The following is a 25,727-nucleotide window of genomic DNA, read 5'->3' on the forward strand; positions in this document are numbered from 1 at the left end:
ATACAACAAAGCACAAAAAAGAAGTAAAGTTACTAAAAACAAGACAAAAAGAATCAAGTTAATTAAAATGATTATTCACAAAAATGTAATCTTATCAAAAATAATTAAATATGACTCAAAGATGAGACTGAAAAATAAAGCATACAAAAGAAATCAAGAGTCCTAATCGCATGCGTTCTAGTTCTTCTAGGTTATCCACATGGCTCTAGCGAGTAGGTTTACAAAATCCTCGTCTTGGCATCGTGAGCTCGGATCGGGGATCCGTTTCATGAGATATGGCCTCCAAATTCGTGAAAATGGTTGAAAACACTTCGTCTTTCGGTGCTCTGATCTCCTCCGACCATCGTTGGATTGGGCTAGCTCTGAGATATATGGTTCCCCTCCTCTGTGCGCTTCTTTTCACCGTTCAGATTCGGTGATGGAGACTCCAAATGCCGACGACATTTCAACTGAGAGGTAAAACCCCTATTTTTTTCTATTTTCATTTTTTTTATTGTTTGATTAACTGGAATGAAATAAAATAAAAAATAAATGTTAGCTTGGTATTGTTGCCCTTGAAAATGTAAGGGTCGAGTCCCTTTGTACAAAAATGTTTCTAGTTTTCGAAATAGGGAGTGATTGTTTACAAAAAAATTTTAAAATCCCCTCGGACCCCCTTTTTCTCATTTCACCCTAGGTTTTATAACAACCCGGTTTCATAAATCCAAAAATAAAAAATTACAACAATTTCTTTTGTTGTATGTGATCTATTGTGGCTAAGTTGGGTTAGTTGGTGGCATAATGACCAGGCGTGGCAGGGATATGGAGGTGGCGTGTTTGAGCATTTTTGTAGTTGTAACCAGGCAACAGTCAGGGCATTCAATGCCCCAGATATTAAGGAATTTTATCATTTTTTCCTTTTTATTTTAAATTAATTTTGTAAAATAATAATATATATTTGGGCTAAAAAATGATTCTTACAATACATATCTTACAGACGTAGCTGCTCGAACCTAAAACCTCTAAAGAAAATAATCTACAATTGTACCATTGAGACCACTTAATGGTTCTAAAACTAACATATATTTTGATTGCATGCATGTATTATTTATTGCGTTTTGATCTTTGCGATGACAATGGGCGGTGCATTGTAACAACTCTTTCGAGAGTTTTCGGCCATTTACATGGAGACAAAGCTTCAAAGTGGACACACTTTTTTTCTTTCCCCTACATTATTAAATCTAATAATTTCATAAACCATATAAAATTACAATAAATAATCATAAATTAAGATTTTTTTAAAAAAAATTAACACTGAATATTTATTAATTTTAATTTTTTTTAATAAGAGAAAAAGAAAGGGTGTCTAATATATCCCTCGCTACCCTTAGAAAAAATAGAGTGAAATTTGAACATTAATGATTTTAATTTATTTAAGATCAATGATTTAAGGGTAAAGTACATAAATGGTCTCCCGGCTATATAGCACTATTTTGTTAAGTCCTCCAACTATTGAAAGTCACAAAATGTCCCCCGATTATAAGGCATTGTTTTGTTTAGCCTTCAACTGTTAAAAGTTACAAAATAGTCACTCAACTATTCATATGTTTCAAACTCGTCATCTTTCGTTAAAAAATTGGCGGTTTTCTGAGTTGGACGTTAACATGTTTATTGGGATATGATAAGAAATCTGATCTTAGAACCGTCTGAGTTGTATTTCGTGGATCGAGTCTCTGTTTATATTATGATGTCGAGCAAGTGCTTGAAACATTATGTCATCGAGTCAGTGCTTGAAAGCAACAATGGTGCTAGTAGACATCATCAAAATACGATTTTATCATATCTCAATCAATATGTTAACGTCCAACTCGGACATCCATAAAAAAATTTAACAGAAAATGAAAAGCTTGGAACATATGAATAGTCGAGTGACTATTTTCTAACTTTTAATAATCATGAGACTCAACAAAGCAACGCCCTATAGTCAAAGGACTATTTTGTAACTTTTCATAGTCGGGAGATTCAATAAAGCAATACCATATAGTTGGGGATCATTTGTGTACTTTACCCATACTTTAATTATTAAATAAATGAATTAAGAATTAAAATTGAATCACTAAGATAAATTGTATATGAGTTGGATAAATTAAGACATGACACAAATATAATATAGTGAAGTAATTTATACATAATATGGCATGAAAACGGTATGAATATGGCAAAATTACATAAAGAAATTATTAACTTGTGAATTTTGTACAAATAGTATTTTAAAACAAAAGAAATTAATAACACAGACATATCATGATCTAAAAAATTCTCTAAATTGAACCATTTGATCAAATTATTCAAAATATATCAAGAATTTACATAGACAATACGAATAATTGTTTTCGTAACCAGATTTAACAGACCAATCGACCGTCTTCTTTAAATAATTTAGGGTTAATTATATCATATGTCCCCAAACTATAATTCTTATTTTAAATTGATCATTAAACTTTAGAATATTCTAATTTAATCTCCGAAATATGACTCATTCTTTTCAAAACCCTTAGCTTGAGCCTCTTAAAGATTTTTTTTTTCAAGTTTCTCTAATAAAATGATTTTTTTTTTGGTCTTTTTGAACACCAAAGCAATCGTATCATAATGACATCATTTTGGCATAGTATCCACATCAACAATCATCAATCATATCATCGTGTCATTATTGATTTAATGCTCTTATAATATAATTAAAACGAAAATAAAATTTCAAGTTTACTTGTATGAACAATACGCCGCCTCAAGTTTAGTAGTATTTGGCATAGTAGTTTACCCCTTTTTTATTTGATACTTTCCTGAGCACTAATAAAAATTAAATTCAATATGTAATTTATAAATTTATTAAATTTAACTAATATAAAATTTTAATATTCAAAGGAAACTTAATTACCCTTAAGCTTGAGCTCGAATTTAAAAATTTAGCAATAAACTTAATCAAACTTGAGTATGAGAATTGGTAATCAAACTTAAGATCAAATTGGATTATATTTTAAGTCGTGTTTAAACTTTAAAAGTATTGTTCGATCAAACTTGAAGAGTTAATTGCATCATATATTCTTAAACTATGACTCTCATTCTAAATTGACCTCTAAACTTTTGAATATTATAATTTCATTCTCAAACTATGATATTCATTTTAAATTAGTCCTTAAACTTTTAAACATTCTAATTTCATCATTAAACTATGACCCTCATTCTAAATTGGTCCCTAAACTTTTAACTTTTTTCAATTTCATCCCTAAATTCATCCAAATATGTAATTAACTTTAACCCCAATTTAACCTAAAATTTATTTTTTTCAAACATATAATTATATAGCTTGGAAAGACGATTTTATTAACATGGAATGCGATTAGTATATACATATAATTTGGGATGAAATTGAAATTTTGGAAAAGTTTTGGGATGAAACTAAAATATTAAAAAGTTTGAGGATAAGTTTAGAATGATATCATATATGGATAAATTTAGAATATTTAGAAATTTAAAGACCAATTTAGAAAGATGATGATAGTTTGAGGATGCATGAAGAACATAAGCCAGATGATGGAACAGGAAGACGATACAATTAACTCAAATTTGAATTAAGTATTGTACTTCAAATTTTAAATCGAATTCGAGTTCAAGTTCAAGTTTAAACTTCTATTCGGCATCAATTTAATTACAACCCAAGTAAGATTGTCTATGACCGTAAGCACGTACTGAGGGCATGATACAATGAGCAAAAAAACCTCATCTCCTTCATCTGGGGTTCATGAAATCTGAGTTCCACACCTCTATTTATTATTCACAAACCACAATATATTTCGACTCTGAAGTAAACTTCCTATATTTATGGACTAAGGTAATATAATCCATTGAGGTTAACTCGTTAGATTTAAGGTTAATTATTTAGGCATAATATAACAAATATATCTCTAACATTTGATTAAATGACCACTTTGGTCTCTATATTTGTTTAGAGCATTTTTACCTCAACGTTTCATTTTAGGACAGAAAGACCCTTAATGTTTGACTAAATAGTCATTTTGATCCGTTTTTAGAGCATTTTGACACACAACATTTCATTTTAGGGCAAAGGCTCCCTATTTTAAAGTATTAACCTTTTGTTGACTAACGATTTTCATCCACATAATGATCTTTTTACTCCAAAATGAAACGTTGGGGCTAAAATGCTTTAAAAAAGAATATTAATCAAAGTGGTTATTTGATCGGGATATTTTTTTTGATATTGTGCCAATTATTTACTAGTAAGTTTGTAATTGGATAAACTACACATTTAATACCTCAACTACCATTTTTGTTTTGTTTTGGTCATCCAACTATTTTTTTAAATCATACTTAACGTGACGTTTTAATTTGATTTTGGTCACCCACTGTTAAAAATTTAGCAGAACTGTTGATGTGGTATTTTTTTTATTTTTCAATGATAACGTGACATTATCTTATGACGGCACATCAGCATCATCAGTAATTGTTTAACGGCGGGTGACCAAAATGAAACCAAAAACTAAACATTAGGCATGGTTTTGAAAAAATATTGAGTGACCAAAATAGAACAAAAGTAATAGTTAGGGCACTAAATGTGTAGTTTATCTATTTCAATTTATGCCCGAAACTAGAATGAAATGCATACCATCTAACATTTAGGAAAATGTGCACACTAATGCGTCGATTTGTTAGCTGGGATTAGTCAGGGATTGTCTCAGGAAAGGCGGGTTAATATACGGTTAATATACAGCATTACCGGATACATTAAAATGTATTTAATAAATTCGGTTTAGCGGTACCTATTATGTTGACAACTAATAATGTTTTAGGTAGAAAATATGAAAAACTATTAAAAAATTTGGTAACCGGTAAACTTTGGTTATCGGTAAGTATCTATCCTTTTTATAAAAGTGTCCATACGTTTAACATATCAAGTAAATTTTACCGATTTTGTCATAATAAATCTGGTTTTGTCATATTTTTACCTGTTATATTGTAAATTATCTATCCTTTTTATAAAAGTGTCCATACTTATTTCACTGTGAAAATATATTTATTATTATCTTTAGTTAATATTGTTAAATTTAAAATCTAAATAATATTTTATAAATATCAAAACAATCAAATAATTTTTTGTGTAAATGAAATTATTAAATTAATATTGTAGGTGGAAAACATGAAACACTATTAAAAAAATTGAAACATAAATTACATAACTTTCAAAAAAGTATATATCATTTTTATAAAAGTGTCCATACTTATTTCACTGTTGAAAACATATTTATTATTATATTTGGTTAATATTGTTAAATTTAAATTCTAAATAATATTTTATAAAATATCAAAACAATCAAATAAATTTTGTGTAAATTAAATTATTAAATTAATATTGTAGGTGGAAAACATGAAACACTATTAAATAAATTGAAACATAAATTACATAACTTTAAAAGCAGTTTTAAATCCTAAAAGTGTCGATACTTTTAAAAAATATATCGATCCAAAACGATATACCAGGTAAAAATATGATAAAATCAGTAACAAAATGATAAAACCGGTAAATTTAAAAGTGTCGATACGTTATATAAGGATCGACACTTTGTGAATTTAAAAGAGAAGCAGTTATAGCGCCTATAATGTGTCGATACTTTAAAAAAATATATCGATCCACAACGATATAACAGGTAAAAATATGATAAAACCGGTATCAAAATGATAAAACCGGTAAAATGATACCGGATATATTGAAAGTGTCGATACTTTCGTAAGTACGTGTAATAAATTATCGACACTTTCAAAGAAATAGGTAATTATCCTTTCGAAAGTATCGACACCTGACATAAAAGTATCGACACTTTTGTATTTGTATCGATTAAATATAATAACATATCCGATGAAAATATAAAGGCCATAGCTAAATATCCTCTGAAAAAAGATAGAACGGACGAGTTTTTGAAATCGAAGAGTAATTGTTGCTGCATTTCAGAAGGCGTTTCTAAAGCGAAGTTTGTTTGTTTGTTGCTGCAGTCGAATCGAAAAGTATGTTGTCGAAACCCTAATTTTTTATTATTACAGTAATCGCGATAGGGTTTTTATGTGTTGTTTGGGGTTTTGGAGTAAGGAAGCATTTGGGACCGATTGTAGGTAGAAATAGATATTCAAGGAAAAATATAAATGTCGATACTTTTATTAAATATTATAGGTAGAAAATGATATTATAGGTTGTATAAATGTGCCGACACATTTTGGTGTGGCCATTCAAATTCTTTTGAAGAAAACCGTTTTACCACAAGAGTAGTTATCTATATTTGTATATTGAAAAGTGTATATAACAAAATAATTTGATTTGCGTAAACTGATATATGAAGGAAAAATGGAGTCAATGGGTTGGAAAATTGTTGGTGGAGCAGATGACTTTGAAATTGAGGCCGAGACTCGAAAGCAACCAAAGGGTGGATATATGTACTTCTAGTAAGTATCAATGTCTTTTTGTTATTATTGTTGAAATGGTAATTGGATTAAAGTATCGATAAACTTTAAATTGATTACAAATTTTAAATGTTAACAGTATGGTCGAATGCAAAAGGATGAAGGGAGATGGCACACAGAGCGGTTCGGTATGTAAAATGAAATTGACATTGAGTAGTATTAGTATTTAGTGTTAATGTATTGATTAAGAAACGTTTATGTTTAATATTAGGTGAAAAAGATGTGAGGTCCAAATGGAATTCAATGAGTGATGCTGAAAAGGAACCTTACATCACACAGTCAAGGAATGATAGTAAAGAATACAAAGAACGGAGGAAAGCACATGAAAATAAGGTATTCATTAAACTTGTAAATACGTTGATACAAAATATAAGAACTATAACATTATATATTGTTAAAAATGTAGGAAGTGTCGACAAGATGCAGCATTAAAAGGGTGAATTTATTAATTAAACACCTTAAGGAGAAGGGTCAGTTGAATGTGCTGGGAGAAATAGGTTTTGGATCGTTGATCGGAGTAAGGGATCGACCTATTCGGAGGGAATTGTCGATCCTTGATGGCACAATTTGACGTCAGTCAATGTATGGCTAAGTATGGTGATTATTCATTCCCTCTGGGGTATCGACTACTGCAGCCGTATTGGGGGTACAAAACAAAGGCAAAAGTGTTATAGAAGTCTGTAGGAGTAAGAACTGGAAAGCACTTGCCTCCAAATATGGTTTGAATCATAAGGTGACATATACTGAAGTTGAAGAGGATATCAAAAGTGGATCTTACTTGGGGGATGAGCTGAAGGCCCGAGTTCTATTGTACCTTGTCGGTATATTTCTTTGTCCAACGGGTGATACGTCAACGAACAAGGAATATATGAAGCTTATTTGCGATGAAGGCTTGAAGGGTGAATTCAATTGGGCTGAATATATCCATTCGAGATTGATTGAATCAATTATCACCTTTAAAAAGGGCAGCCAGAGATACCTCAAAGGGTGCATAGCAATCTTAGAGGTAAATGAGTTGAATCACTTTTTTGTGTTTTTATATAAAAATATAAATTTTATTATAAATGCAGGTTGCACTGTTCGATTTTTGGTCGGGCTGTGAGGCAGTGCCGGCTTATGAAAGAACCGGAGTGGCACGCATCCGTGCATGGGGGAAGGAAGAGGTGGTTAGAGTGATGGTGAAGTTGAAGTTGGATAGAGGGAAGAAGCCACAATCAAAATGAACGAAGACATGAGATAACAAAAGCTGCAATATTACATAAGAATAACAAAAGGATGCAATGATGTAAATGTCGAGTTAATTTTGTATAAGATTTATAATTTTGTATACGATTTATATTTTTGTATGTGAATATAATTATGAATGAGATGAGAAAAGTTAGCAGTATGTTGTTGTACATGTTTCTTATACACATTAAGGGTCATGTCGATACTTGGAAGTAAAAGGCAAATTTACAATATGGCCAACAGGGTGCACCCATAAAGTGTCGATCCATATATAAAAGTGTCAATCCCAAAACATCGAAAACCAAAAGTATAATGTAATATGTAATTTTTCAATCTAACCGGTACAATTATACCGGTTTTATGAGAGGATATGTCTAAATAATGTGTCGACACTAATATAGTTTGTGTCGATATTTTTTTCCAGAATGAATGGAAAACAGGGTGCACCCATAAAGTGTCGATCCATATATAAAAAGTGTCGATCCCAAAATCATCGAACCCAAAAGTATAATGTAATATGTAATTTTTCAATCTAACCGGTACAATTATATCGGTTTTATGAGAGAATATGTCTAAATAATGTGTCGACACTAATATAGTTTGTGTCGATATTTTTTTTCCAGAATGAATTAAAACAAGGTGCACCCATAAAGTGTCGATCCATATATAAAAAGTGTCGATCCCAAAATCATCGAACCCAAAAGTATAATGTAATATGTAATTTTTCAATCTAACCGGTACAATTATACCGGTTTTATGAGAGAATATGTCTAAATAATGTGTCGACACTAATATAGTTTGTGTCGATATTTTTTTTCCAGAATGAATTAAAAACAAGGTGCACCCATAAAGTGTCGATCCATATATAAAAGTGTCGATCCCAAAATCATCGAAAACCAAAGTATAATGTAATATGTAATTTTTCAATCTAACCGGTACAATTATACCGGTTTTATGAGAGGATATGTCTAAATAATGTGTCGACACTAATATAGTTTGTGTCGATATTTTTTTCCAGAATGAATGGAAAACAGGGTGCACCCATAAAGTGTCGATCCATATATAAAAAGTGTCGATCCCAAAATCATCGAACCCAAAAGTATAATGTAATATGTAATTTTTCAATCTAACCGGTACAATTATACCGGTTTTATGAGAGAATATGTCTAAATAATGTGTCGACACTAATAGTTTGTGTCGATATTTTTTTCCCAGAATGAATGGAAAACAAGGTGCACCCATAAAGTGTCGATCCATATATAAAAAGTGTCGATCCCAAAATCATCGAACCCAAAAGTATAATGTAATATGTAATTTTTCAATATAACCGGTACAATTATACCGGTTTTATGAGAGAATATGTCTAAATAATGTGTCGACACTAATATAGTTTGTGTCGATATTTTTTCCCAGAATGAATGGAAAACAAGGTGCACCCATAAAGTGTCGATCCATATATAAAAGTGTCGATCCCAAAATCATCGAACCCAAAAGTATAATGTAATATGTAATTTTTCAATCTAACCGTACAATTATACCGGTTTTATGAGAGAATATGTCTAAATAATGTGTCGACACTAATATAGTTTGTGTCGATACTAATTTAAATATCAAGTGTTTTCCACCGTTTATATAGTACTCTTAATCGAGAAACCCTAAACATAAATGCAAGCAGGCAGATCTTCCTCTTTCTTCTACCGTTATCATAAGTGACGATCAGATATTCAGGTAAATTTATCGATATTTTATTGGTTTGATTGATTTCTATATTGGAGTTTTTATCCTGAATGTGTTTGTGTTCCATTGTAATAGGGGTAGCATCCAACCAAAATGGCTCCAAAACGTCAGCGTCAGAAGCGAGGTCTTTCTCAAAGCTCTTCTCAACCCTTAAATTCGCAGTACATATTTAGGTATGTACAATAACTTCAAGTATATTATCATTTTAAATTCGCAGTACACTGTTAAAAAAATTGAAATATAAATTACATAAGTTTTAAAAAAAGTATCGATCCTTTTTATAAAAAGTATGGACACTTTCAATATAATAGGTAAACATATGATGTAATAGGTAGCCCTTATATAATGTAATAGGTATCGTTTATATAATGTAATAGGTAGTGGTTATATTGTAAAGTGTCTATCCTTTTTATAAAAGTGTCCATACTTTTTTCACTGTGGAAAACATTAATTTAAGGTTATCTTTTGAGTGAGTTTTAAGATATTAATTTAGTAATTATAGGCGTCTAATGATTTATTTTTTACGTTACGGTATATATTATTATTAAATTAAAAATTCTAAATAATATTTTATAAAATATAAAAACAATCAAATAATTTTTTGTGCAAATGAAATTATTAAATCAATATTGTAGGTGGAAAACATGAAACACTGTTAAAAAAATTGAAACATAAATTACATAACTTTTAAAAAAGTATCGATCCTTTTTATAAAAGTATGGACACTTTCAATATAATAGGTAAACATATGATGTAATAGGTAGCCCTTATATAATGTAATAGGTATCGTTTATATAATGTATAGGTAGTGGTTATATTGTAAAGTGTCTATCCTTTTTATAAAAGTGTCCATACTTTTTTCACTGTGGAAAACATTAATTTAAGGTTATCTTTTGAGTGAGTTTTAAGATATTAATTTAGTAATTATAGGCATATAATGATTTATTTTTTTACGTTACGATATATTATTATTAAATTAAAAATTCTAAATATTATTTTATAAAATATCAAAACAATCAAATAATTTTTTGTGCAAATGAAATTATTAAATCAAATAATTCAAATTGAAAATTAAACAACAATCAATTAAACATTGTTGTGGGTACATTAATTGAACATTGTTATGGGTACATTATTGGATTAATTTCGTTGAGATGGGTTATGTATAACAAAACAATCTATCTCGCATGTGAGTACTTTATTCCAACCATGTGACAAGTGTGACAACTCCATCAACTCACAACTCAGCTTTGAACTCAATCAATATTGTCTTTTAGCTTGATGGTTCATAAAGCATGTTACTTGAACAGTATGAATCAATTATGCAATTTTCATGTTCAATTTAACACTGCATTTCAAATTCATTTCATATGTAATTGGAGTTTGAATTTAAATTTCAATTTGAGTTTGAATTTCAATATATTTCGGCTCCACTATAATATTAGCCCAAGCCAATATGCATGTTATCATTGATTATTCCTAATTTCCATTGTTTTTTTTCCAACGTATAAACGCGAGGGAAATCCCGACCATTTTATTTTTTGGTCAACTTTAAAGCGTCAGAAACGTTTCGGGCGTATGATCTGGGTGGTATACAAGAAATGTAACAAATAGCAACTAAAATCATAAGTTGAGTACCACCCAAATCATAAGTCTGAAATACTTCCGATGCTCATCAAAATCCAAAGCTCATATGGTGCCAAGCAAAAGGAAATCAAAATCCAAATCTCATATGATGCCAAGCAAAAGGAAATCAAAATCTACAACTTGAGTTTGAACATTGATATGATATGTTCAGTTGTTATCATGTTGGGATTTTCTCGTTTTTGATTGCTTGGATAGTTGTTCTCTTGCTTCTTCAAGTGTTCTTAAGGTTATCCTTTGAGTGAGTTTTAAGATATTAATTAGTAATTATAGGCGTCTAATGATTTATTTCTTACGTTACGATATATTTATTATTAAATTAAAAATTCTAAATATTATTTTATAAAATATAAAAACAATCAAATAATTTTTTGTGCAAATGAAATTATTAAATTAATATTGTAGGTGGAAAACATGAAACACTGTTAAAAAATTGAAACATAAATTACATAAGTTTTAAAAAAAGTATCGATCCTTTTTATAAAAAGTATGGACACTTTCAATATAATAGGTAAACATATGATGTAATAGGTAGCCCTTATATAATGTAATAGGTATCGTTTATATAATGTAATAGGTAGTGGTTATATTGTAAAGTGTATATCCTTTTTATAAAAGTGTCCATACTTTTTTCACTGTGGAAACATTAATTTAAGGTTATCTTTTGAGTGAGTTTTAAGATATTAATTTAGTAATTATAGGCGTCTAATGATTTATTTTTTACGTTACGATATATATTATTAAATTAAAAATTCTAAATATTATTTTATAAAATATCAAAACAATCAAATAATTTTTTGTGCAAATGAAATTATTAAATTAATATTGTAGGTGAAAAACATGAAACACTGTTAAAGTATCGATCCTTTTTATAAAAAGTATGGACACTTTCAATATAATATAATGTAATAGGTAAATTTGCAATGCTATCGGTATAAATATACCGGTTTACTTATAAAATAGGTAAATATAAGCGCTACCTATTACATTATATAAGCGCTACCTAGTATGTTATTGTACTTTATAATATTTCCGGTTAAATAATATAACATAACTGGTCTAAATTTTAACCGGTCACTTATTTAACCGATCACGCCGTATATTAGCCGTTTTTTAGACGCCGCACCGCAGAACCGCCCGGATTAGTCATGAATGGACTTTCAATATTTACAAATTAATTTTCCCATCTATGGTGCAGCTACGCCTATATCTTGTTTAGCTTAAAAAAGAATAAAAGCAATTTACGTTATGTTTCAACAAAAATCAATGATAATATTGAAAAATTATTTAATTCCATTAAACAACTGTCTCGTAATTGTATTCCATTACAATAAGATGAGAAAGAAGCAAAAACAATGTTCCTCACTAAAGAAATTAAGCCAAAGATTTCTTCAATTATATCCATGTTCTTCATGTACAATGATCAAATACAAAGCAAATGTGCATGCCTTATAATATATATAAAATGACAGTAAATGACACGAGTGGAATTCGAATATTGTGGAACTCGATTTAAAAGGTTTAAAATTGAGCTCGACTCAACTTGAAAATTCACTAGCTTAAAATTGTTAAGCTCGAGTCGAAATAAAAAAATTGAAACTCGACTCAAGCTCGAAAAAAACTTAAATTTGAAACATTCTCAAATATAGCTCGGTTGAAGCTCGAACTCGAGCTCGGTTCACGTTCAAACTCAAACCTAAACCTTAAGTACATAAAAACTTTATATTGCATATAAAAAGGCTAAATATAAAAATAAGTGCCCGAACTATACCGCTTTTTCCAAAGTGGTGCCTAAACTTTTTTTTCGATTAGTCCAAGTGCCTAACGTCGCAAACCATACCACTTTAAGTGTCTCGGCCATAACATCCGTTAAAAATCTCGTTAAGTGACACGTGTCACATTTATATAATTTTTAAAAAAATATTTAAAAAAGCTTTAAAATATTATTATTTTTAAAAAACTCTAATTTTTCTAAAATTAAAAAAAAAAACCCTAAATCCCTAAAATCAACCTGAAATCTCTAATCATAACCCTACTTTCTACCTTTCCAGCCATAATCGATGTTGCTGACGCTATCAATGCTACCTACGTCATCTCCCTTTTTGGTCTACATTATCCTTGTCGTCGGGTCTCGTGGAGTCACGCAAATATTGTGAATTTTCCATTATGTTCATTGGATTTAAATAGTGATTGGGTTCATTTCATGGGTGGTCGTCATGTGGAAGCGCGAATGGAGATAGGTTCAGTCGACAACAACAGCGATGGTAAAAGACAGTAGCCACCATGGGTATAGGAATTAGATTTAGGGTTTTCAAAATTTAGGATTTTAAAGAATTTCAAAAAATTTGGGTTTTTATAAAACTAATATAATTGTAAAAGTTTTTTAAAAAAATTAAAATTACCTAAACACAACACGTGTCACTTCATGGTGAAATTTAAGGTCCGTTATGGATCAGACACTTAAAGTGGTAACGTTTGTAACGTTAGGCACTTCGATTGACCAAAAAAAAAGTTTAGGCATCACTTTGGGAAAATCGGTATAGTTTGGGCATTTATTTTTATATTAAGATTTTAAAAACATATAAATGGTAAGAACTTAACAAACTTTTCAAGTTGACTATCAAATAGCTCGTTTCAGGTTGTTAAGAATTTGAGTCGAGTTCGAATATAATCCATTTGAATCGAATGTTAACCGAACTTTGATCTAGTCCAACTCAGTAACTTTCATCTCATTTACAACCTAATACAGAGAGAGAGAAACACTTCTACCATCCATTATTTCTGCCATTTTGTATATCTGTAAAGTACCAGTGGTCAAAATGATGATTTCCAATGGTATTGTTAAATTCATATCTAACCTAGCTAGTTCTCTGTGACTGAGAAACCAAACCAGTTGCCAGACCAGACAGATCAGTCATGTATAATGCAACACTCGCAATAAATTCACTGAAAATGGTTGCGATTCACCATCTTCACGTTTATTGGCGGTGATTTAAAAGGCAATAGCAAAAGTTGGTATCAAGTAGTATATTCAACTACCAAAACAGCTTGCTTTTTTTGCTTTGAAGCTTCTTTTTAATTCAATGATGGCTGAAATTCCAGTTCTATAAAGCAAACCCCCTCATGAGTTTTCATATGCACTTACAACTCTCTCTTTTGGTCTTCCCGTGATAATTCCAATGGCTTCTCCATCGAAATTTTCCGATTTTTCGTTGGTTTTGCTTTTCCTATTGCCCTTTGTCAGCATTGCTCCCTTGGCTGATGCTCGAGCTTTCTTTATTTTTGGTGATTCGCTCGTCGATAGTGGCAACAACAACTACCTTGCCACAACGGCCCGTGCCGATTCACCGCCTTATGGGGTTGATTATCCGAGTCGAAGACCCACCGGGCGGTTCTCTAATGGACTTAACATCCCTGACCTGATTGGTTAAGTTTATTATCATGTCATTTCCTTTAATGCTGTTATCTTGTCAACAGGCAACATGAACATATGTTACTTCAATGCCTGCGTGCAGGTCAGAAAATTGGCTTATCGGAATCCCCATTGCCGTATTTGAGCCCGGACTTCAATGGGAAAAAGCTTCTCATTGGTTCCAACTTTGCTTCGGCTGGCGTGGGAATCCTTAATGACACAGGAGTTCAATTTGTAAGTTATTAGAATCCTTTATTGGGCTCTCCATGGTACGAGATCGAGTTCGGGTTTGAGTTTCTTTAACCAATTTTACAACCTGAAATGTTGAAATTACAGGTAAATATACTAAGAATGTATAGACAGCTAGAATTGTTTCAAGAATACAAGCGGAGACTGTCAGCTCAGGTAGGATCGAAACAAGCTCACAAACTTGTAAACGAAGCACTCGTACTCATCACCGTCGGCGGTAATGACTTTGTCAACAACTACTACTTGGTGCCTTACTCCGCAAGGTCTCGACAATACAAATTGCCTGATTATGTCAAGTTTGTCATTTCGGAATATCGAAGACTCTTGATGGTACATATATTACTTTCGCATTTTTCTTCTGCAGCAAGAAAATTAATAACATTTTAAAGACAGTTGACATTGTTAGTTGGCAAACATGTAAAAAACAAAAGCTACAGTGCACCAATCACATGTTTCATGTTTTGCTTGTGCGGCAAGCAAGCATACAACATTAGATTTGGACCTTACTATATATAGTAAAATGCATATCTTTGTTAAATACTTGCTGCATTTAGTACTTTAGTTAATGTATAATTCGTTAATTAAATGGTTTGTGAACCCTGTTTTTTCACCGTTATTATCGCAGAGGTTATACAAGCTGGGGGCACGCAGGGTTCTAGTGACGGGCACGGGACCGATGGGTTGCGTTCCAGCTGAACTAGCTATGCGGGGCACGAATGGAAGATGCTCCGAAGAACTGCAACGCGCTGCATCTTTGTACAATCCCCAACTAGTTAATATGTTAAACGGACTCAACAAGCAGATAGGCAAAGATGTCTTCATTAGTGCGAATACTCAGAGAATGCACAGCGATTTCGTTAGCGACCCTCGAGCCTTCGGTACTTTCCTTGCTTCCACAAACCTCTACACTCAATTATTTCATTAAGACAAGTGTTAACTCAATGTTGGTGATGGTTGGAACAGGATTCGTGACATCGCAGATAGCCTGTTGTGGACAAGGACCTTACAACGGACTCGGACTCTGCACTCAGCTGTCGAATCTGTGTCCGAACAGAGCTCTGTACGCGTTTTGGGATCCATTCCATCCATCAGAGAAGGCTAACAGATTGATTGTAGAACAAATAATGACAGGGTCTAATGAGTACATGCACCCCATGAATCTCAGCACCATCATGGCAATGGATTCCAGGATCTGACCATAACTCTTTCCTTTCCGTTTGGTTTTTTTCATCTCACATGTTCTGCAATAATCTGTTTGTTCAACTGTCTTAACTGTTAAATTTCGAACCTGTTTGCTTTTGTCTTGGATGTAATGGAATTTAGATGATTCGCGTGCATTTGTAATGAATTGATGATAAGCGTTAATGCTTTTAATCTTTATTACTATATGGATTTTAACAGTGTTAAAACCTCTTTTATAAGCATTTGCTTGGACAGATATAATTATCAAGTGTGTAATCATTATTTTGGATAAATTATTAAATATAATTTAATATATTAAGGGAAAGAGAAAAAGTAAAAGAATTTGCATACTCATTTTATTAAAAAAATATTAAAATTTTTTAACCCATAATTTTTAATTTTTGAATCCGCGATAAGATTAATAATGTGATTTTAAGATATACAAGAAAAAAAATAAAAAATGACTATAAATCATTAACAAAAATTTCACCATCTTTCGACACCAAAAATTTTCTAAATAAATAAATAATATGAAAAATGATGATTTTTTTAACATGAATATTGTACCTTAATAACGGGTTGGTTTAAGTGGTAAATAGTTCAATATCGCATAAATAGATTTGAGTTCGAGACTTTGTATATATAAAAAATTTCAGCTAGGAAACTCACATATCAAAATTAAGTATATGACACAAATAAATCCAGATTAATCAGGATAAAACCATGACAAATCAAGATGACAATAAAAAAAATTGAATATTGTAACTTAAAATACTCAACCTTTACAAATTCTTCTAAAATCTTATCATAACTTATTTGAAAAGTTTTTCTTTTGAAATCACTTATTTTGAAGTTAAAAATTAAAATTTTAATATACATAAAAATAATAACCTTATCAGTTTTTGTGTAATAAATGAGCAAACAAAAAATTTATATCCAACACATTTTCAGCTTATACACTACCCTTACATAGAGGTGACAAATGGATCATCAAGATCCGATTCAAGCCAGATCACTTTGGGTAGGTTCATTTCGTTTTGAGACTTGATTTGGGTCAGATTCGGATTCGATTTTATTTCGGGTCAATAGTAAGTCGACTATCGGGTCGGGTCAAATTTGATCGGTCGATTTTTGAGTCAGGTCAATATCGGATAGATTGATTTTTAGGTCGGATCAATATTAGATCGGTCAATTTTTGTGTCGAGTCAATAATGAATTGAACAGTTTTGGTTCAGGTCAATTCAGGTTGAGTTATGTATGAGTCCAGTCAAATATATATAAAAGTATTGATATATTTTTATAAAAAATATTTTTGTTTGTTTGTTAGCCTTATCATTTATGTTTACCTTTCAAACATTTAATATTTCAAATTAAACTGTCATTTATGAATAACAATTTGACCCGAATCTATAAGACATATTTGATTTTGTGACTTGAATTTCATATTGATCACAAGTTTGTTGTGCATCTTATTTGGTGAAAAATTAAAGTTTTAAACTTTATTCTCAATTAAAATTTTTAATTAGATGTTTAATGTCTAATTATAAATATAATATTTATTGAATTTTAAAAAATAATATAATAATTATATTTGAATAAATATTTATATAAATAAATTTTGTATAATTTAAAAGTTATTGTATCATATACAGAGAGAATCTTTTAAATAAGGAAATATTATATTAAACTATTCAACTATTATTAAAGGTGATATATTGATGGTTAACTTGTAGTATAATACAAAATAAGAATAAAATATTAATTATTTTACTATTTATCAAATTATTAAAAATAGATAATAAAAAATAATAATAAATTATTAATTTATTTAGACTCAATTATCGTATTAATTTAAATTTCAATTCGGATTGGGTATGGGTAAATTAAATTCGAGTTTATTTCGGTTTTGGTTGCTTTCGCTTCGGGTTACTTTCAGTTTAACTAAAATTCGGGTCGATTTCGGTTCGATTCGATTTATTTAGAGTTTCGGGTTAATTTTGAGTCATCATATTGGGTCTATATCAAATCGCGAATCAGATAAATGATTCAGATAATTATGTAGGGTTAAATTTGTCAGATCTATCCATACAACACCGCCTCTCTTTAAACTTTAGAAATAAATATAGAAACTTAAAATTTATATATTTATATATGAAAAATCATCTAATAAAAATCCCAAAGTATTTAAAAAAACATAATGCTAATTAGTATTTTAGTGATAAAAAGTATGGGTTCTGTTAGCTTTTCAAAACCTAGTCTAATCAGGGCCTTCTCAATCTTGCTAATGAGGGTCCACCCATGCTGGACCAAGATGGAGTTCATACTCGTACCATCATCTTTGTAAGATCCGTCAATGTTTAAACATTTCATTGACTAATAATATGGTGTTTATGTGCAATATATATCTTATTTTCTATATTTGGTAACTATAAGTACTGTTTAGGAAGATACACTTTCGATATCGAAATTGGTTGATAAGGGACTGAACTGAAATTTTACTATTTTATAAAGGCTAAAATATAATCAACTTCACATTAGACTATTTAATTTCTGTACCTCTTTCGGAGTTTCTTTGCAAGTGGCAACTATGCTTTCAATCTTTCCACTATCAAACTCAAAAGCTTTCAAAGTTTCTTGAAACCGATAGAATTATTTGAAGTTTTTGGAGTTTTATATCCTTCGGAAAACTACAATCTTTTGATGTGATCATTGATAGACCCACATGATTTATTGACAATACTTCTATTCATAGTGTCAACCTACAAAATAACTATTATCACCTTGTAGGCTTCACACCAACAAAAGGATCTTTATATAAATCATCATGCAAGGCTAGAAGAAAGGGCCTGAATCTCCTCTCTGGTTCATTGGATCTCTTTCTCTCCTTAGTAGATCATCTTTCTCAGCTTATTCGTCCTCTATTTCATCTTTAGAGAGTTAGGAATTATGATTCTCCCTCCAAATAAGGAGGAGTGAACTACCAAAGACCACAACAATTATATTTATTACGTCAACAAACTACAATTTGACCATTATGGGGTCCTAATGTTGCCCGAATAAATGGGAGTACCTTGTGGATCAGCGAGACAATAATTAAGCTTCTTTTGGATTGAAACCCAAAATAACTTTTTGGAGAAATTAGAGGAGAAAAGTTGGTATCATCAAAACTTTAGGGTGTATTTTATTCACGGAATATAAGATTATCAGTGGAAATAAAAGATTATCGAGGAATAGGATTACTGGGAATGTTACATTACTGTGTTTGGTTGGTTTGGCATGAATGTAAGATTACAGTGTTTGGTTGAAGGAATAAAATATTACTAGAATATATATTTTACCAAATTGTCTTTGTTCTATATTTGTTTTTTTAACAAGTGAAATTCTAAATATTTAAATAAAAATTATTTATATAAAAACTAACAAGTGAAATTCTAAATATTTAAATAAAAATTATTTATATAAAAATTCTATTTGTTGATAATATATTACTTGATTATTTAAATATATCATGTATTATTTTAATTTTAATTAATATTAAATTTTACATAATTTATGTAAAAGTATATTAAAATTTTACATCAACGTTTAACTAAATGTTTACATTGTGGAAATTCTTCATAGATATTCATAATAATAAAAAGATGTAAATTATTTTTGTTATATAAGATATAATATTTATTATATCTTCTATATACAATAATTTATTTATTTATCTTTTATATTTATATTTAATTCTACATACTTTATCATTATTATTTATCTAATGAATTTATATTACAAAAACATAATTCAAATAAGTAAGAAAATATAACACTAAAAATCATATTGTCTATAATTTTATATTTCACCGTCATTCGTCATTATATTTGCTAATATTTTAATAAAATTATTAATACTCAGTCCTAATCTGATTTGTACTTAACTCTTGATTACGAAAAGCAAGCAAGCCAAAATTCATGTTTCTCAACCTGTAATTTCTCTCCGAACATACAAAAACTGATAGAGGTCAAACTTTGAACATACTAGACTATTAATTTCTTTCATCAATATATGTTGATCTACACCCACATTTAATATATAATCAATCACATAAATAAAGGTTCATCAAGAAATATAATCTCAATATTGTAAACATAAAACTAACGTAAATCACTTGTCGAGGAATCAAGCCTCTCACAAAAGCGTTCCACTGCTTCAGCATTGAACCAATTCTTTTTCATCAGCAATGTAAAATGGGCAATTAGTTCTTATAATCCACATTTGAAAAAATATGCTTCATAAATGAAACGATATTCGTACAAAGAGTTCATAGATGTTGATCTACACTCACATCTAAACTAATCGATCACTTAAAAAAAGGCTCATAAAAATGTCATCTCTAAAGTTAATGAAAATCACATGCCGGAGAATCGAGCCTCTCATAAAAGTGTTCCACTTCTTCATCACTGAACTAGTCCTTTTTCATCTACAAAGTAAAATAGGCAATTCATACCTCATCATCATACATATAATCCACAATTGAAAAAATACACTTTTTAAACTAAACAAGGAATGTACAAAGTAAGGGTAGCCTTCAATGCTAAAGTTCTCTGGGGCGCTTTCGACAAATGACTTTATGAAATAGAGAACAAAGTTCCCACATTCTTTACCATTTCTTTACTGTGGCACATGAAAAGATCAAGGGTCAAACAGAGATATCACAGACGATCAAACAATATCAACATTTTGTACTGTAATCACCTTAGGGACCAAAAGAGGAATTTGATAAATTGTTTGTTTATTCTCAGGCCTGCCTTTAGCTTTATAAATGTTGAACACGAACCTGGTACCAAGAATTTCATATTGAATATTAGAAACTGTGGTAATTTTACTAGGCTAGTAACACGAGTTATGCAAATGAGTAAATATACTTTCTTATATCTGGTTCGAGACGCATTGGGTCCGACATCTGTAGTGAGTCCAGCAACATCATACATGGTGTTATGGTTTTAGATTGCAAACTTTCACCAAAATGGCACAAGATTAAGAGGCTCCAATGACCCCTAAAGAAATACAGTTTCAAATAATGAAGACACATGTACTGACAATCAAACAAGGGGTTTGACAACCATGATATAGAGAATACTAACCAGCAAACTATAGGAACAAGAACATATTTCTTCGAAAATATATGCTTATTCTTAATCCAAGATAGAACATTTTCTCGATAAGACACTTTCCTATACCATGCAAACCATTGACAATCTAAGTACATAAACAAAGCCCACTTATCCTCAGGGAAGCGGCTCCATATGGTCCTGAAAATTAAAAAAAACATTCAGAAAACTTCCAAAATGAAAATAGAGGGAGAGAGAAAAGAACACTTGTTACAATACCATATAGCTTACCCTAAGTAACACTCAAATGATCCAGAGTCTAGCTTGTTTTTTAGTTTAGATATCGAATTCCTGCTCTTAGCTCGTCTATTTGATCTGGCACAACATGAAATACTATCTAAAAAACATGGAGCAGTTAATTTAAAGCCCCATAATTTTTTAGAATCTTGTTACTTATCTTCTTTCCAGTTCCTTTCAAATACCATACAACATGAATCCAACATAAACGGTGTTTCAAAATTGGATACCCATTATACGCTGCCACAACATAATGATTAGGATCAAACTTCTATTTATCAATCAGCTCTGCTTTTCATAATAATAATGATAATAAGTAGCAGTGAAATGCTCGTAAGGTGTAATTTAAAATTCTACAATACTTCCATATAAGTAAAACAGAAGAGCAATCAAATTACTTCATTCTCATTTATTGCCATTCATATTTTTTTTAAGAATTGCAACAAATGCATGGTGGGGGCTCTGACAAAAAAAGAAAAGAAAGGGGAGATACAGAATTACAATATAATTAATCTTAATAGAAAATTACAGTTCATATTTTCATTGAAAAGTTGCATATTTGGTGCATAATTCTTCCAAATATAGCTTCATAATCACACACATCATTTGTTTTCAATATTTTCAAAACAAAAATCAAATAATAATATAAAAATAACCAAACAGGTCTCTGATTGATAAATCAATGAACAACAGAAACAAAGGAAATGAAAGGGGGTGGGGGAGAATAGAAGAAGTAAAGAATGGAATACCAGGATCCGAAGAATCAATTTCGATCAGTACTGAAGCATCATCACCATGTTTTTCTTTCCCATCGATCGATTTCTCTGCCAAACACAACCGAAAAAAGAATACAACCTTTTAAAAACAGAGCCAGAGAGACTCTCATTTAACTATAAACACAGCCAAGCAGAAATCTACAAGTAAATGCTTTCAAAAATCACATTGGTAACACACAATTAATGAAAGTATAATAATTTATACTGGTACAATATAGCAACAGAAAAAAGACCGGTTATAAAACTTCATGCAGTAAAAAAAATTGGCATCATCACTCTCTGGTGTATATGGACTAACATAAATCAATTTATATTCAGAGGCACTGTGAGGAATCTTTCAACTCATACTTCAAACATGGTATTTAAGCAGCCTCCAAAATAGTGGGCAAAAGGGGAGATTGGAAAGCTTAGTTGTGTAAGTACATCGTTGATAATTATAAAATCGTTTAACAACAGCTACAGATTGAATATGCCAAACCAATTAAGAGAAAGAAGAACAAAGAGTGAGAAACGTAAGGCCGACCTGGGTGTGTCTATAACGATGTCATTCCAGTCGTCAGCTGTTGAATTGTGCCTCAATTGAAGAAGAAGAATGCGATGAACGATTTTCCATTCAAACGCAACTGCTAGAAAGAAAAATGTAGAAACTTTTAGAAACGGAGCCATAGAATCATATAACACGAACGAAAAAAGAAAATAGAACAAACCCAGATTTCATATAAAACGATGAATTGCACTGCTGGGAAAATAAAAGAAAGGGAGTGGAGAAGAAATCGATAAAACGATGAATTTTTCGCAGAGGCAAGCTCACGGGGAGAATAAGATTACGTAGAGGCAAACAGGGAAAAGAAGGGTATTTTAGCCCTTAGCACGGGAATAAAAAAAATACCTAACACATATATGGAAAAAACATTCCTAGGAATAAACACACCAACATTTAATGTTGGTATTGAAAGATTACCCTCACTTGGGAATCTTATCCAACCAAACATAGGTATCCTTAATCAGGAAAAAAATATGCCTACTGAGAATGATAAAATCCTTGATCCAAACACACTCTTAAGGTAATGCTTTACTCCCAGGGTGCGTTTGGTTCACAGAATATAAGATTATCAATGGGAATAAAAGATTACCAGAGGATAGGATTACTGGGAATGTTGTATTTTGTGTTTGGTTGGTTTAGAAGGAATGTAAGATTACTGTGTTTGGTTAAAGGAATAAAAGATTATTGTAATGTATATTTTACCAAATTATCCTTATTATATATTTTTTTAACAAGTTGAATTCTACTATAATATTACTATAATTAATTTATATATTTTCTTTAAAAATTTTAGATTCATAAAATTTATATAATTTTTTTACAAAATTGAAAAGATAAATAGGCTTAATGAAAGGGTAAAATTTTATTTTAACCCCTAAATTTCATATAAAATTCTAATTATAGACTTTTTTTTGTAAATCTAAAATAGTTTAAGGATAAATTTGTAATTAAATATTCGTAGAATTTTTATTATTCAAAGACAGAAAAATGATATTTTTGAAAGAAAAATAAATTTAAGTGTATTTTAGTCCAAAACCCCGATATCCAACAATATCTAAAGGAAGGGAGGTAATGACATTCCCGATAATATACTCCAAAAAATCCACTATTGGTAATAAAAGATTACCGGAGACTGGGAATGTTGGTCAACCAAACGGGAGAATGAGATTTCATTCCCCCGGTAATCTCATATTACCTTAACCAAACACCCCATAGTATAAAGGCAAACCAAGGTGTAATAAGCACCATCCAATACCAATTACCTATAGGTTGCCTTTAGAAGCTTAAGCCTAAGTGTTGTTGTTCCATGTGGTGCGGTTCCATTGATCTGGGAAGTGTAGGGGTGTTCATTCGGTTAAAACGGTGGCCGACCGAACCGAATTAACCATAACCGAATTAACCAAACTTTTTTTTCTTTAACCGTTAACCGAACCGAATTTTTTCGAACATATTAACCGAACCGAATAATTTCGGTTAATTCGGTTAATTTCGAATTAACCGAATTGTTTTTAAAATTTTCTAATTTATATAAATTAAATATTTTTTAATTCAAAAAAAGTTTATAATTAATTTAAATAATAAATAATTATAAAATAAAATTTTAGATAAATTTTTTAATTAATTAATATGATTTAAGTTTAAAAGTTATTGGATCTTAAATTATTAATTGGGTTTTAAATGGTTGGGCTTAGCCCATATGTTATATATAATATATTTAATTTTTTAATTAAAAAACAGTTTACAATTAATTTAAATAATATATAATTATAAAATTAAAAATTTATATAATTTTTTAATTAATTAATATTGATTTAAGTTTAAAAGTTATTGAATCTTAAATTATTAATTGGATTTTTAATGATTTGGGTTGAGCCCATATGTTATATATAATATATTTAATATTTAAAATTTAATTTCGGTTAATTCGGTTAATTAACCGAATTCGAACCGAATTAACCGTTAACCGAATTTTAAAAATTTTCTTAACCGTTAACCGACCGAATTAATTCGGTAACCGAATCGAATTAACCGAACTAATTCAATTCACTCGATTAACCGAATTAGTTAGGTTATTTGAACACTCCTAGGGAAGTGTGCTGAAATGGTATTTGCTGATAACATTGAATTACTTTGCTTTGTAGGGAAACATATGATAACATTAAAGATGAGAATGTCACACTTTCTAGGGAAGTGTACCCTAAAAAAGATGGGAGCTTTCCGGTCTTCGTTATAGTTTGAAAAAGAAAGAAAAAATATTATAATGATGGAGCATTTTTAGTTTCTTTCTTGCCATTTAGAATCCTAAGAAAGAGACACGAATTAAGTGATATAGTAAAATAATTGTTGTTATTCTTTAAGGTCAGTTACGAGTTTGAGTATCATAAATGTCAAGGTATGACTATTTAATATTAAATGATTGAGAGTTATCTTTAAACATATATTATTTTGTAATTATCATAAATTAATTAAAAAATCCTAAGAAAGAGGAACACAAGGATTCAATGTATACATTCGATCGAGAAAAAAAAAGGATTAAAAGGTCCAAAGGGGATGTTATAAAATCTTGGGATAATTTTTAAGGAGATCCCCAAACTATAATCCCTATTTTAAATTGATTTATAAACTTTAAAACATTCTATATCAGTCAATAAACTATGATTCCATTTTAAATTAGTCTTTAAACTTTAAAATATCCTATATCAATCCTCAAACTACCATCATCGTTCCATTTGTGCTCTTCCATGAACATTTTAACTCTATTAGTTAAAAGATAATATGTTTTTAAGGTCTTAGGAATCAAACTCGCAACCTTATAAAATATTCTTAAAACATTTTCAGAAAGAAAATTAAATATTTTTAAAAGTTCATGAGTTCAGTTATCAATATTTTAAAAAAAATATTAATTTTTTAATTAGTAGAGTTAACATAATGTTAACGAAAGGATCAAAATGAAATAATAATGATAGTTTGAGGATTAATATAAAATATTTTAAAGTTTAGAGATTAATTTATAATAAGGGTCATAATTTAAAGACTGATATAAAATATTCTAAATTTAA

The 25,727-nt window shown here is 30.1% G+C and overlaps 1 protein-coding gene and 1 pseudogene across 1 annotated transcript; one reads left to right on the top strand and one right to left on the bottom strand.

Moving 5' to 3' along the window:
- The first annotated feature begins 418 nt into the window (after nucleotides 1-418).
- On the top strand, nucleotides 419-15,970 carry LOC120186114 (GDSL esterase/lipase At5g18430-like). Its single transcript, XM_039190143.1, has 6 exons — nucleotides 419-456; nucleotides 14,225-14,538; nucleotides 14,628-14,758; nucleotides 14,861-15,103; nucleotides 15,399-15,651; nucleotides 15,737-15,970. The coding sequence occupies exons 1-6, from the start codon at nucleotides 419-421 to the stop codon at nucleotides 15,967-15,969; spliced, it is 1,212 nt and encodes a 403-aa protein (XP_039046074.1). The 3' UTR covers nucleotide 15,970.
- A 4,124-nt stretch (nucleotides 15,971-20,094) lies between these two features.
- On the bottom strand, nucleotides 20,095-21,470 carry LOC120186115 (annotated as a pseudogene).
- Between the last annotated feature and the right edge of the window lie 4,257 nt (nucleotides 21,471-25,727).

Source organism: Hibiscus syriacus, unplaced genomic scaffold, assembly GCF_006381635.1.
Source record: "Hibiscus syriacus cultivar Baekdansim isolate YM2019G1 unplaced genomic scaffold, ASM638163v2 tig00113279_pilon, whole genome shotgun sequence".
Classification (NCBI taxonomy): Eukaryota; Viridiplantae; Streptophyta; class Magnoliopsida; order Malvales; family Malvaceae; genus Hibiscus; species Hibiscus syriacus.